General features: G+C 41.1%; 1 protein-coding gene and 1 long non-coding RNA gene across 2 annotated transcripts in view; one reads left to right on the top strand and one right to left on the bottom strand.

Annotated features, from left to right (window-relative positions):
- pitpnc1a (phosphatidylinositol transfer protein cytoplasmic 1a) overlaps window positions 1-16,187 on the top strand; it is a 230,466-nt gene that overhangs the window by 193,585 nt on the left and 20,694 nt on the right. Inside the window, exons 5-6 of the mRNA XM_061885075.1 lie at window positions 5,535-5,542; window positions 13,703-13,774. Of these exons, the coding sequence (XP_061741059.1) occupies window positions 5,535-5,542; window positions 13,703-13,774 (80 nt within the window). The remainder of the gene's footprint in view (window positions 1-5,534; window positions 5,543-13,702; window positions 13,775-16,187) is intronic.
- Window positions 14,042-16,187, bottom strand: part of LOC133541589 (uncharacterized) — a 33,984-nt gene continuing 31,838 nt past the window's right edge. Inside the window, exon 4 of the long non-coding RNA XR_009803922.1 lies at window positions 14,042-15,386. This is a non-coding gene — a long non-coding RNA (uncharacterized LOC133541589). The remainder of the gene's footprint in view (window positions 15,387-16,187) is intronic.

The raw sequence follows: 16,187 nt of genomic DNA, 5'->3' as shown, positions 1-16,187 counted from the left end.
TCCGGATTGTTATAGATCAAAAGCCAGCATCTGTGAGGGTATGGGGGTGCATTAGTGCCCAAGGCATGGGTAACTTACACATCTGTGAAGGCACCATTAATGCTGAAAGGTACATACAGGTTTTGGAGCAACATATGTTGTCATCCAAGCAACGTTATTATGGACGCCCCTGCTTATTTCAGCAAGAAAATGCCAAGCCACGTGTTACAGCAACGTCGTTTCGAAGTAAAAGAGTGCGGGTACTTTCCTGGCCCGTCTGCAGTCCATAACTGTCTCCCATGGAACATGTGTGGCGCATTCTGAAGCGTTCAATACGACAGCAGAGACCCCGGACTGTTGAACGACTGAAGCTCTACAAGAATGGGAATGAATTCCACTTTCAAAGCTTCAACAATTAGTTTCTCTGTGAATTTTATTTATATAGCGCTTTTCTCTAGTGACTCAAAGCGCTTTACATAGTGAAACCCAATATCTAAGTTACATTTAAACCAGTGTGGGTGGCACTGGGAGCAAGTGGGTAAAGTGTCTTGCCCAAGGACACAACGGCAGTGGATAGGATGGCGGAAGCGGGAATCGAACCTGCAACCCTCAAGTTGCTGGCACGGCCACTCTACCAACCGAGCTATACCGCCCCAGTTCCCAAACAGTCCTCGGTTCCCAAACGTTTGAGTGTTGTTAAAAGAAAAGGTGATGTAACACAGTGGTGAACATGCCCTTTCCCAACTACTTTGGCACGTGTTGCAGCCAAGAAATTCTAAGTTGATTATTATTTGCAAAAAAAATTAAGTTTATGAGTTTGAACATCAAATATTTTGTCTTTGTAGCATATTCAACTGAATATGGGTTGAAAAGGATTTGCAAATCATTGTATTCCGTTTATATTTACATCTAACACAATTTCCCAACTCATATGGAAACGGGGTTGGAAGAAAATGGGTTTCACTTGTAAACCCACATTGGTGTAAATGCAACTTAGAAAATGGGTTTCACTTGTAAAGTGCTTTGAGTCAATAGAGAAATGCGCTAAATAAATACACTTCACTTTTCCACCACTAGTGGCAGTAATGACAATATAAAACAAACAGAAAAAGTCTGGCGCTAATGTCATATATACATTTCTTGAGCGCAAAAATTATGACTAAAGTGGTGCAGCTGTATTTACATTTGCACTTTAATTTTATTGACAGTTTAGTAAAGAAACATATTTATTACTAATTTATTTTAGCACAACATACTACATATTGTGTGTACATTTATTTTTTTTCTAATCAGCCTGACCTAAGCCTAAGGTTTATTTCTTAAATTAATACTGTAACCTTTGTGATTAACACATGCTTTTATATAATTTTACAAGGTGTTAAACTGTAAGTAGAGTAGATATTTAATTTTATTGAATATGATCAAAATTAAAAGTGAGATTCCTAATTCGGTGTTAATATTGTTTACTTCTGTAGTGGAAAAGTTGGGTCATGGGGTCAAACACATTAAGAAGCCCTGCTATAACCAAGGACCCTGCAGATGGAAATTAGCCTTTGGATATAATCTGGCTTAGGGCTGGGCGATATATAGATATACTCGATATATATCGCGGGTTTGTTTCTGTGTGATATAGAAAATGACTATATCCTGATATTCGAGTATACGTTCTCATGCTACGGGCATTACACTACAGGCTCTTCTCACTCTGTTATTGTCAGGGTTATTTGGTGTCGAACCCCAAGATGCAGAGATGGAGGCGGGCATGGAGTGAGCAAACATGATTTTACTATAAAATACTACAATTACAACAAACAAAGGGTACAAACAAAAAGCACGCACATGGGCGGATATAACAAACTAAGGGCTATGAACAAACTAATCGGAAGCAGGGAACGAAAAACAGCAAGCTACAAAACATCCACCAAATATAGCTTACCGCTACGCTGCATTCACACGACCAGTAGGAACGACAAGTAGAAAATGCCATTGACACGACAATAATCCAGCCCTGACTGGAGGAGAAAACAGGTCTCAAATAGTGGCTGGCTGATTGATCCCCGGTGTGGCCAGGTGCCAATCAGCCACAGCTGAGGGTTGGGAGACAAACAGGAAACAGAACCAAAATAAGAACGCTGACAGGAACCAAAGACCAACGAAGAGGAAAAACCAAGACATAGACCCAAAACTGTCAGGGACAAGCCTGACAGTTATCTCTCCTTCTCACAGACAGCAAGCGCACCTTCTTGCATACGTCACATATTGTCACGTCATATGTCGCATACGTACACGCCCTCGCGGAGCAGAGAGGTAGCAGCATGGGTAACGTTAGCTGTGATGCTAGCGGAGCCGTGCGAGTGGTAATACGAGAGAAAGAAGGTGCAACTGAAGAAATAATTAATTCCCAAGAAAAACAGCAGGGGGTCCATCGTCTGGCGGTGGTTTGGCTTCAAGCGGGAATATGTCGAACAGACAACAATAATTTGTCAAGTGTGGGCTATAAAAAGTAGCATTGCTGCTAATATGTAGCATCATTTGAAAAGTCACCCGCACGAGACATCTCCGTTTCGTGCCACACCCACAAACTACCGAGGCAAACATTTCCAGATCAACACCGTATGAAATAAAGTCAACAACAGAATATAATAACGTCCGTAGCAACGTTCCCTCTAAGGTACACGTCCGTGCAATTGCACACTGCTCACGCGTCCTCTGCGCACGGCAAATCTGGGCCGCGCACAAAATCGAAGAAAAAAAATAAGCGCATAACAGTGTGCACGTCTGCCGTCGCTCACATGTGCGCCACTGAATGCTCAAGGAGTTTGGGCGTTTGCTCACACACATGAAAAATTGGGAGGGAAAATTGGTCCGTAGTAACCTTGCACATAGCGAAGGACGAACAGTATTTGATTTCCTATTATGCAGCTCATTGTGACACTTAATATGTCTCTGACAATCTTGCACTTTCTGTTTTGGAAATGACATGAATGTTTGTGCCACTGCTTGATAACTGTTTAATAAATAAACACTTGGTCAATTGACTTAGTTGTGATGTATTTCTCTGCATGAAAGTTTAAAATGAGCCTATATTAATGCAGTATGAAGAAGAATGTTTTAATGTAGACACATAGAATCATCATACTGCTGTGATTATATGTATCAAGGGTTAATTCAAGGCCAAAGCTAAATATCAAGATATATACCGTGTATCGCGATATGGCCTAAAAATATCGAGATATACAGGTGCTGGTCATATTATTAGAATATCATGAAAAAGTTGATTTATTTCATTAATTCCATTCAGAAAGTCAAACTTGTAGAATGTATACATCCATTCCAAACAGACTGACACATTTCAAGTGTTTTTTGCCAAAAAGGAGATGATTATAGCTGACAACCAATGAAAACCCTAAATTCAACATCTCAGAAAATTAGAATATGGTCAGATATTGAAGACACCTGGTGCCACACTCTAATTAGCTAACTAACTCAAAACACCTGGAAAAGCCTTTAAATGGTCTCTCGTTTTGATTCTGTATGACACACAATCCTGGGGAAGACTGCTGACTTGACAACTGTCCAAAAGATGACCATTGATACTTTAAAGAAGGAGGGCAAGACACAAAAGGTAATTTCCAAAGAGGTTGGATGTTCCCAGATTTCTGTGTCCAAGCACATTAATAGAGAGGCCAAGGGAAGACAAAGATGTGGGGAAAAAAAAGTGTACAAGCAAGAGGGATACCCGCGCCCTGGAGAGGATTGTCGAACAAAACCCATTCAAAAATGTGGGGGAGATCCACAAAGAGTGGACTGCAGCTGGAGTCGGTGCTTCAAGAACCACTACGCGCCGACGTATGCAAGATATGGGCTTCAGCTGTCGCATTCCTTGTGTAAAGCCACTCTTGAATAAGAGACAACGTCAAAAGCGTCTCGCCTGGGCTCAAGACAAAAAGGACTGGACTGCTGCTGAGTGATCCAAAGTTATGTTTTCAGATGAAAGTCAATTTTGTATCTCCTTTGGAAATCAAGGTCCCAGAGTCTGGAGGAAGACAGGAGAGGTACAGAATCCACGTTGCCTGAAGTCCAGTGTCAAATTTCCACAATCGGTAATGGTCTGGGGTGCCATGTCATCTGCTGGTGTTGGTCCACTGTGTTTCCTGAGGTCTAGGGTCAATGCAGCAGTCTACCAGGAAGTTTTAAAACACTTTATGCTGCCTGCCGCGGACCAATTTTATGGAGGTGAAGATTTCATTTTCCAACATGACTTGGCACCTGCACACAGTGCCAAATCTACCAGTACCTGCTTTAAGGACCATGGTATCCCTGTTCTTGATTGGCCTGCAAACTCACCTGACCTTAACCCCATAGAAAAGCTATGGGGTATTGTGAAGCGGAAGATGCCAGATGCCAGACCCAACAATGCTGAAGAGCTGAAGGCCACTATTAAAGCAACCTGGGCTCTCATAACACCTGAGGAGTGCAACAGACTGGTCGACTTTATACCACGCCGTATTGCTGCAGCAATTCAGGCAAAAGGAGCTGCAACTAAGTATTGATTGCCGTACATGCTGAAACTTTCCATGTTCATACTTTTCAGTTGGCCCACATTTCTAAAAAAATGTTTTTTGGTACTAGTCGTAACTAATATTCTAATTTTCTGAGATACTGAATTTGGGATTTTCAGTAATTGTCAGTACTAATCATCATAATTTAAAGAAATAGACATTTCAAATATATCACTTTGTGTGTAATGAATTGATATAATATGTAAGTTTCACGTTCTGAATATAATTACTGAAATAAATACTGCGATGAGGTGGCGACTTGTCCAGGGTGTACCCTGCCTTCCGCCCGATTGTAGCTGAGATAGGCGCCAGCGCCCCCCACGACCCCGAAAGGGAATAAACGGTAGAAAATGGATGGATGGGATAAATCAACTTTTTTATGATATTCTATTAATATGAGCAGCATCTGTATACCGTGTATCGCGATATGGCCTAAAAATATCGAGATATTAAAAAGGAGCCAAATCGCCCAGACCTAATCTGGCATTTTAACATTTTATAAGTTCATTAATGTGCATCAATGTACTATAACAAATGGCGACTTCCTATCAGGAGTTGTAACATACATCTAGTAAGTAATTTGTGTGTTTAGTGGGACAGGCCAAAATGTTTCTGTGCGGCCCGGTAGCAAATGTGTCACGGACCGGTGGTTGGGGACCACTGGTCTAGCAGGCCTTAGGTATGGTTGCTTTATTAGTATGCTTGAAGGTTCTAAATGCCACCAAGAAAAAAAAAAAACGTTTATACTTCACTAAGCACACCTCCAAAAGGTGAACTTCCATTAGATGAAACATGGCCGTTACATGGCTGCACAGTCATGTGATGTGCACTTCTCATTCTTGACTGGTTCCGTGTGCATGCAGGTGGAACTGAGGTGTTATTGCAGCTCTAAATTATATTTATTTCCTCATCACTCACATTGTTGTTTTAATGCTTTGTTCTCTTCTCCTTCACACATTCTGTCCATCCGACCGCTGCTGGGAATTCGATCAGAGTACACGGTGAGCACTTTCCTTTTGTCTACTACACACAGTTGTATTTAATAAAAGTGGACATGTCAGTGAATTGGGCAAACCAGTCGAATAAAGTATGCAACTTTCTGTCTTTGCATTTGTGTAGATCAGGGGTGCCCACACTTTTTCTGCAGGCGAGCTACTTTTCAATTGACCAACTCGAGGGGATCTACCTCATTTATATATATCATTTATATTTATTTATTTATGAAAGAGACATTTTTGTAAACAAGTTAAATGTGTTTAATGATAATACAAGCATGTGTAACACATATAGATGTCTTTCTTTCACGAAGACAAGAATATAAGTTGGTGTATTACCTGATTCTGATGACTTGCATTGATTGGAATCAGACAGTAATGATGATAACGCCCACATTTTCAAATGGAGGAGAAAAAAAGTTGTCCTTTCTGTACAATACCACATGAAAGTGGTTGGTTTTTGGCATCTAATTCATCCAGCTTCCATACACTTTACAAGAAAAACATTGGCGGCAAATTCCGTAGCTTGCTTGATTGACATTCACGGCACCCGAGGGTCTTGTGAGATGACGCTGGCTGCTGCCAGTTCATTATTATGAAAAAATGACAGAGAGGAAGGCGAGAAACACTTTTTATTTCAACAGACTTTCGCGCCGTCCCTTCCGTCAAAACTCTAAAGGCCGACTGCACATTTCCTATCTTCACAATAAAAGCCCTGCTTCATGCTGCCTGCGCTAACAAAATAAGAGTCTCAGAAAGCTTGTGCATGCCAGCTTTCTGAGGGATCGCTTGTGCACGCCAGTTTTCCGAGACTCTGTATTTAGTTAGCGCAGGCAGCATGAAGCAGGGCTTTTATTGTGAAGATAGGAAATGTGCAGTCGGCCTTTAGAGTTTTGACGGAAGGGACGGCGCGAAAGTCTGTTGAAATAAAAAGTGTTTCTCGCCTTCCTCTCTGTCATATTTTCATAATAATGATCTTGCAGCAGCCAGCGTCATCTCACAAGACCCTCCGGTACCGTGAATGTCATTTAAGTGACGTCTTGGTGAAGATTGATGAGCACTCATTTTTAGGTCTATTTTTTTTAAAAGCCTGGCTGGAGATCGACTGACACACCCCCCGCGGTCGACTGGTAGCTCGCGATCGACGTAATGGGCACCCCTGGTATAGATACTGCATTTTTATAGCTACCCACTAAGTGTAAGTCTCATAAGATACAGTCGTGGTCAAAAGTTTACATACACTTGTACAGAACATAATGTCATGGCTGTCTTGAGTTTCCAATCATTTCTACGACTCTTTTTTTGTAATAGAGAAATTGGAGCACATACTTGTTAGTCACAGAAAAAACATTAATACAAATTTATTATGGGTCTACTGAAAATGTGAGCAAATCTGCTGGATCAAAAGTATACATACAGCAATGTTAATATTTGCTTACATGTCCCTTGGCAAGTTTCACTGCAATAAGGCGCTTTTGGTAGCCATCCACAAGCTACTCAGTGGTCTGGTGGTTTGAATGTCTGCCCTGAGATCGGTAGGTTGTGAGTCAAGTCTTAACAAAGACTATAAAAATGGGACCCATTACCTCCCTGCCTGGCACTCAGCAACAAGGGTTGGAATTGGGGGTTAAATCACCAAAAATGATTCCCGGGCACGGCCAGCGCTGCTGCTCACTGCTCCCCTCACCTCCCAGGGGGTGATCAAGAGTGATGGGTCAAATGCAGAGAAAATTTTTGCCACACCTAGTGTGTGTGTGACAATCATTGGTACTTTGACTTTTACTTCTGGGCAAGCTTCTGGTTGAATTTTTTGACCACTCCTTTTGACAAAATTGGAGCATTCCAGCTAAAAGTGTTGGTTTTCTGACATGGACTTGTTTCTTTAGCATTGTCCTCATTTAAGTCAGGACTTTGAGAAGGTCATTCTAAAACCTTAATTCTAGTCTGATTTAGCCATTCCTTTACCACTTTCGACGTGTGTTTGGGGTCATTGTCCTGTTGAAATACCAAACTGCGCCCAAGACCCAACCTCCGTGCTGATGATTTTAGGTTGTCCTAAGGAAATTGGAGGTAATCCTCTTTTCTCATTGTCCCATTTAATCTCTGTAAAGCACCAGTTCCATTGGTAACAAAACAGGCCCAGAGCATAATACTACCACCACCATGCTTGACAGTAGGTGTGGTGTTCCTGGGATTAAAGGCCTCAATTTTTGTCCTCCAAACATATTGCTGGGTATTGTGGCCAAACAGCTCAATTTTGGTTTAATCTGACCACAAAACTTTCCTCCAGAAGGTTTTATCTTTGTCCATGTGATGTCAGACAAGTATGTGCTACAAACACTCCATCACAAAAAAGTAAGAGTTACAGAAATTATTGGAAACTCAAGACAGCCATGACATTATGTTCTTTACAAGTGTATGTAAACTTTTGGCCACAACAGTATGCTAACATACAGTATGCATTATAATGGTGTCAACTTAATATATAGTGTTTATCTCTGTAAAAGGGGTGGGAGGTTACCCACATTTGTGGTCCTCTCCAAGGTTCCTCATAGTCATTCTCATCGACGTCCCACTGGGTTGTGAGTTTTTCCTTGCCCTTAAATGGGCGGCATAGCTCGGTTGGTAGAGTGGCCGTGCCAGCAACTTGAGGGTTGCAGGTTCGATTCCCGCTTCCGCCATCCTAGTCACTGCCGTTGTGTCCTTGGGCAAGACACTTTACCCACCTGCTCCCAGTGCCACCCACACTGGTTTAAATGTAACTTAGATATTGGGTGTCACTATGTAAAGCGCTTTGAGTCACTAGAGAAAAGCGCTATATAAATATAATTCACAATTCACAAAATTGATTGATTGAGCCGTCTCCTACTAGTTGTTTTTTAGAATGCACAATAAAGAGAGACATGCTTGTTCTTGTCTCACATTGGGATCAATCAAGCAAACACACTTTACTTGTATAGCCCTTATTCACAAATGTCTCCAAGGACTGCACACGCCACAACGAAATCCTCAGCTCACCCGCGTCAGGGCAAGAAAACAACTCAACCCAATGGGAACAACGAGAAACCTTGGAAGGGACCTTGGGGGAGGCCAATGCAGTAGATGCCGATTAATACAGTTAATAACGTGAGAGTCCAGTTCATAGTGAGGCCATCAGTGGATCCCCTTACTAACTGATGCATAGAAGAGTGGTCCATCCCGGGTCCCGACTTGGATTGTGAACAATAGGCAAAATTCACAAAATAATGCAGTTGCCCTTTAATAGACTGTGCGAGGTACTTAATGTTGTGACAATTAAGGGGTGTTGTGACGACTGCATTACAATATAACATTTATAGTTTACTCCTTAAAGTGCAGGTGTGGGTGACATTACCTTTGTTCATCAGATTGTGTGCAATGACATTTGACCTTTGCACATGTGATGCAAGTCATTTCAAATCCTTTAGAAGCCAGCTTAAATCAATACCATCAATCGATTGGGATTTCTTTTTCTTTGTATGTACTGTACATTCTGTGTAAAAAAAATAGAGCATTTATTGAACAAACCCCGTTTCCATATGAGTTGGGAAATTGTGTTAGATGTAAATATAAACAGAATACAATGATTTGCAAATCCTTTTCAACCCATATTCAGTTGAATGCACTACAAAGACAACATATTTGATGTTCAAACTGATAAACTTTTTTTTTTTTTTTTTGCAAATAATCATTAACTTTAGAATTTGATGCCAGCAACACGTGACAAAGAAGTTGGGAAAGGTGGCAATAAATACTGATAAAGTTGAGGAATGCTCATCAAACACTTATATGGAACCTAGGGACGGCGTGGCGCAGTGGGAGAGTGGCCGTGCACAACCCGAGGGACCCTGGTTCAAATCCCACCTAGTACCAACCTCGTCACGTCCGTTGTGTCCTGAGCAAGACACTTCACCCTTGCTCCTGATGGGTGCTGGTTGGTGCCTTGCATGGCAGCTCCCTCCATCAGTGTGTGAATGTGTGTGTGAATGGGTAAATGTGGAAGTAATGTCAAAGCGCTTTGAGTACCTTGAAGGTAGAAAGGCGCTATACAAGTACAACCCATTTATCATTTATCCCACAGGTGTGCAGGCTAATTGGGAACAGGTGGGTGCCATGATTGGGTATAAAAGCAGCTTCCATGAAATGCTAAGTAATTCACAAACAAGGATGGGTGAAGGTCACCATTTTGTAAGCAAATTGTCAAGCAGTTTTAGAACAACATTTTTCAACGAGCTATTGCAAGGTATTTAGGGATTTTACCATTTACGGTCCGTAAAATCATCAAAAGGTTCAGAAAATCTGGAGAAATCACTGCAAGTAAGCGATGATATTACGGACCTTTGATCCCTCAGGCGGTACTGCATCAAAAACCGACATCAGTGTGTAAAGGGTATCACCACATGGGCTCAGGAACACTTCATAATACCACTGTCAGTAACTACAGTTGGTCGCTACATCTGTAAGTGCAAGTTAAAACTCTACTATGCAAAGCCAAACCCATTTATCAACAACACCCTTAAACGCCGCCGGCTTGGATTATTTGCAAAAAAAAATTAAGTTTATGAGTTTGAACATCAAATATCTTGTCTTTGTAGCAAATTCAGTTGAATATGGGTTGAAAAGGATTTGCAAATCATTGTATTCTGTTTATATTTACATCTAACACAATTTCCCAACTCATATGGAAACGGGGTTTGTACAAAACAAGAGATGTATAATTTGGCCAAAACTAGCTGAAATGTGTGCCTGCAAGTCAACAACAAATCATGGACATTCCCCAGTAAAGACACTGAGATATTTTCGCAAGGTACCACCTCAGAAATACCTCCCAAATACCAACATAATGACCGACATTAAAATACAGTAGCGTAATAGGTGTAGGTCTTCTTTAAAGTTTTGGAGTGTGTATCCTGTATTATTATCTGGTAGTTCTCAAATTTCCTCCAGTTAAATTCTAACAAAACGGAAACTCTTTGATAATTGCTCCCAATAAAAAGATCCCAATGGTCAGGAACTCCCTTGGTGCTCTGGGTGCATCTGTTGAAAGCAGCTTTAAAAACCTTGGACTTGTGTTGGATCAGTCCATGTCTTTGGAGGGTCACTGTTAAAAAACTGGTTGTCCTCAAATTTCCTCCAGTTAAATTCTAACAAAACGGAAACTCTTTGATAATTGCTCCCAATAAAAAGATCCCAATGGTCAGGAACTCCCTTGGTGCTCTGGGTGCATCTGTTAAAAGCAGCTTTTGAAACTTTGGGGTTGTGTTGGATCAGGCAATGTCTTTGGAGGGTCACTGCCATCAACGGACCAAAAACTGTTGGTATCATCTCAGAAATATTTATAAAGTGAGAAATTTGTCGTCACAATTGGATCTCGAAATGATCATTCATTTCATCTCGTATTGACTAATTCAATTTTCTTTTCAGTCTCTTCAACAAGTCAAAGCAAAAGAGACTTCAGACTGTACAAAATGCGACTGCCAGACTTTTGACCGGTGGACCCAGAACAGCCCATATTACCCCCGTTTAATCCAGTCTTCTTTGGCTTCCAGTTAAAGTCCGCATTTAGTTTAAAATTTTAGTCCTGACATTCCGTGCGTTGCATTGTGGGGCCCCTTAGTACATCACTGACTTGCTATGCCCTAATCCTCAGTCTTCAAACCAGTGTTCTTCCAAAGATCCCTGGATTTATTTGTTTTGGCTAAAGGAGGCACATTTAATAATAATAATAATAATAATAATAATAATAAATGATAAATGATAAATGGGTTGTACTTGTATAGCGCTTTTCTACCTTCAAGGTACTCAAAGCGCTTTGACACTACTTCCACATTTACCCATTCACACACTGATGGAGGGAGCTGCCATGCAAGGCGCTAACCAGCACCCATCAGGAGCAAGGGTGAAGTGTCATAATAATGATTATAGGTAATAACATGAGAGTTATTAACTGTATTGGTAACGCACTTTACATTTGTTAAGATCTCAAAGTGCTACAAAGTATAAAAATGGTAATAACAATAAAAAGTGAGAATATACAATAGAAAATTAAGATAGAAATACAAACATGAAAAACACTAGATAAAACATAGAAACACAGATAAAATGTAAATAAAAACATGAAATCCGTGGATAAAAAAAAATTTAAATTTCTTACACACACTTGTTATTAGATATATTGGCCAGAGGGGGAGCATTTCAAAATGTTTTACATACATGTTATTTCATATGTTGACCAGAGGGGGAGCACTTTTAAAACATCCATCCATCCATTTCCTACCGCTTATTCCCTTTTGGGGTTGCGGGGGGCGCTGGCGCCTATCAGCTACAATCGGGCGGAAGGCGGGGTACACCCTGGACAAGTCGCCACCTCACCGCAGGGCCAACACAGATAGACGGACAACATTCACACTCACATTCACACACTAGGGCCAATTTAGTGTTGCCAATCAACCTATCCCCAGGTGCATGTCTTTGGAGGTGGGAGGAAGCCGGAGTACCCGGAGGGAACCCACGCATTCACGGGGAGAACATGCAAACTCCACACAGGAAGATCCCAAGCCTGGATTTGAACCCAGGACTGCAGGAACTTCGTATTGTGAGGCAGACGCACTAACCCCTCTTCCACCGTGAAGCCCACTTTTAAAACAGACACAGTCAATTTGAAAAATAATTTCACCACCAAGGGGTGCAAATGAGACATTCTCTACTAAAGGCAATGGTTTTCTGTATTGGGACCATGATTTATATCCTAACTTGTTCACATCTCCTCATATGGAAGGTACTTATTGTTGTTGTCTTAAGAAGGGTAGAAGAACACACACACACACACACACACACACACACACACACACACACACATGGTTTAATCAAGTGTTTATCGGCTGCGTCGCCTCATTCAAGCTTGAGTGGCTTTTGTAGATGTGTGCTGAAAATCAATGTTATTTTATCCCATAGTGTTCATTTAAAGGTGTTTACTCCTTATTGATTCTCATTTGTTGTTGTGCTTGTGTCGCACATTTTTAAAGAAAATATTAGACCCTGGTGTAACAAACATTATTTCACTCCTTGTTTGTTTACCGTAACCGTTTAAAGTGTTGATCTAAGGCAGGGGTAGGGAACCTATGGCTCTAGAGCCAGATGTGGCTCTTTTGATGGATGCATCTGGCTCTCAGATAAATCTTAGCTGACATTGCTTAACACGATAATTATTAATAATTTCGCTGGTAATCACAGTGATAAAAATAACGTGCAAAATATGAAACATTCTCATGCATTTAAATCCATCCATCCGTTTTCTACCGCACCTGCTAAAGAAGTCGCATTAATGGTAAGAAGTATTTTATGTCACGATGGGGGGGTCGCAGCTTGCTGCAGGGTCGATCCACCAGGAAGGCAGACGGACTACTCGGGACATGGCATTTAGGTAAAAACATGATTTAATTTAAACTAAAAAAAGATACAAACAAAAATCGCTCACAGTGGAGGCACAACTTGGGCTAAGGAACAAAGCTAACGCATAAACAGACAATGAACATAAATCAAACAAAACTTACTTGGCATGGCATGAAGCACGAAACTATGGCAAGGCATGAAACAAGTCAGCACAGACCAAGAAAAGATCACATTGACGCCAGGGCGACTGACTGGCAAAGACGAGCTTAAATACTGCCTCTGATTAGTGCTCGGGAAGTAGGTGAGCGGGCATTTTGTTCACCAGAGACAGGTGGACAAAATGAATAACCAAGGAAACCAGACCAGGGAGTGGAAAAAAACAGGAACTTAAAGAGTCCAAAGGACAAAAAGCCCATGGCCAAACAAAAACATGATCAACAGACATGACATTTTATTTATTATTGGTTAGCTTCAGAATAACAATGTTATTAAAAAGAATAAGAGACTTATTATACTCTAAAAATGTTGGTCTTACTTAAAAATGCACACATTTAGTTGTATTCAGTGTTAAAAAATATGATATGGCTCTCACGGAAATACATTTTGAAATATTTGGCTTTCATGGCTCTCTCAGCCATAAAAGGTTCCCGACCCCTGATCTAAGGAAACCGTTGTGTTTAAGGGGTGACGGACAACAGCTCATCTGCATGTGTTAGCGTGTGTACAAATCATTTTTGCTTTGTTTGTCATCAATAGTGCTCTTTCCTGCCCAAGTTCTCCATCCATATAGAGAGCAAGTACGAGGACAACAAAGGGAGCAATGATAATGTGAGTAAAATCCAGTTACGTCATCTTTTATATGTATAATGTAAATCTATTGATGTTGATCTATTATTGTCTGCTATAATTGTCTCTAAAAGTGTAAGTATATGATATACACTATATTCCCAAAAGTATTTGGCCAACCATCCAAAAGATCAGAATCAGGTGTCCTAATCACTTGGCCCGGCCAAAGGTGTATAAAATCAAGCACTTAAGCAAACATTTGTGAAAGAATGGGCCGCTCTCAGTGATTTCCAGCGTGGAACTGTCATAGGATGCCACCTGGGCAACCAATCCAGTCGTGAAATTTCCTCGCTCCTAAATATTCTGGGTTTGGAGGTTGCCAGGAGAACGGTACATTTCAGACTGCATTGGGCCGAAAGGGAAATATGGTAGAGGAGGAATTATGGTGTGGGGTTGTTTTTCAGGAGTTAGGCTTGGCCCCTTAGTTCCAGTGAAAGGAACTTTGAATGCTCCAGGATACCAAAACATTTTGGACAATTCCATGCTCCCAACCTTGTGGGAAAAGTTTGGTGCAGGCCTCTTCCCTTTCCAACATGACTGTGCACCAGTGTACAGAGCAAAGTCCATATTATACCTACTCAGTGGCCTAGTGGTTAGAGTGTCTGCCCTGAGATCGGTAGGTTGGAAGTTTAAACCCCGGCCGAGTCATACCAAAGACTATATAAAAATGGGACCCATTGCCTCCCTGCTTGGCACTCAGCATCAAGGGATGGAATTGGGGGTTGAATCACTGCTGCTCACTGCTCTCCTCACTTCCCAGGGGGTGATCAAGGGGATGGGTCGAATGCAGAGGACACATTTCACCACACCTAGTGTGTGTGACAATCATTGGTACTTTAACTTTAACTTAAAGACATGGATGACAGAGTCTGGTGTGGATGAACTTGACTGGCCTGCACAGAGTCCTGACCTGAACCCAATAGAACACCTTTGGGATGAATTCGAACGGAGACTGAGCGCCAGGCCTTCTCAATCAACATCAGTGTGTGACCTCACCAATGCGCTTTTGGAAGAATGGTGGAACATTCCTGTAAACACACTCCGCAACCTTGTGGACAGCCTTCCCGGAAGAGTTGAAGCTGTAATAGCTGCAAAAGGTGGACCGACATCATATTGAACCCTATGGGTTGGGAATGGGATGGCACTCTCATGTGGGTCAAGGCAGGTGACCAAACACTTTTGGCAATAAAGTGTATTTGACTAATTCAGTGTGAAATATAATATGCATTACCCAGAATAAGGTGGATGCAAAGTGGGTTTAAGCACATGTCTGAGCTGGTAAAAGTGTCTGGAGACAATGAGGAAAGAGGAATGGGAATCATCAATTAATCATGAATCAAGTTTTAAAAGTGAGGAAGATGAAAGGCAGCCTTACATTTGTCATTTCCTTTCTGCGTGTGATCATCAGAACGGCATCACTTCTGCTCTACCGCACGTACATTTAATTATTGACGTCACTCACTCAGACGCCCAGCAAAAATATAACTTCAAAAAATACTTTCGTATTACTTACACAAGTTGCTTGCTGTGTCATCGGTGCACTTTAAAGGCAGGGAACGGCACCTTTTTGGACTTTGTCTTGTCATTCATGGTCCTGTTGGGAGACAAGCACACGTTTGTATTTTTTAAATGCATTTTAACTTGTAAATAAACACTAGCAAAAGTGAGCAAACAATTAAGGCAATGGGATTTGCTCTATCCTGCCTATAAAGCGCACTAAAAAAAATACACACATATACAAGTATGTGTAATTTAGTAGCAGGCACATTCATAACATGTAATATTTACATATTTTGCTCATTTCAAGCAGATGGTTAATTCACAAGGTTCGCTACTTCCTTCAACAACAACACTACTACTAATCATGGCAGACGTCATGAGAGCCGACGACGACTACTTTGAGACAAATGATGATCCAGAACCTTATATCTTTTTAGATTGACTATAAGGGGGATGAGCTACAAGTAGGCAAATTTGAACCAACTGGTCGTCCAAGATCAATAGTGATCAAGCTCCTCAGATTCAAGGACAAGGAAGAAATATTCAAACGTTGTTGTAACTTATGGGTTATGTATTTCATGTGTGATGGTCATTCCATAATTTGCATGCTAGATTTATTGCTGATAAATTAATCTATTATTATTTACAGCTAATAAGAGTTAAAAGTGAATTGATTTGATTTATACGTGTATTTGATATTGACTATTTGAGAAACACTGACACTGGATTGATTTGTTTTCTATTTTATAGCCTAACAAAGGGTTAACTAAAATACTACATGTTCCACAATGCATTGCGGCAAACCGGATGTAAAGAAAGGAGCAGGAGCCAGGTGCATTGTGGTTGAGGAGACAGAGCATTACGAGCCTACGGGTGATGAATGAATGACAGATAA

The sequence above is a fragment of the Nerophis ophidion genome, linkage group LG23 (assembly GCF_033978795.1).
Source record: "Nerophis ophidion isolate RoL-2023_Sa linkage group LG23, RoL_Noph_v1.0, whole genome shotgun sequence".
Taxonomy (NCBI): Eukaryota; Metazoa; Chordata; class Actinopteri; order Syngnathiformes; family Syngnathidae; genus Nerophis; species Nerophis ophidion.
Note: the sequence above shows the minus strand (reverse complement) of the source record. Positions and strands in the feature narration are given on the sequence as shown.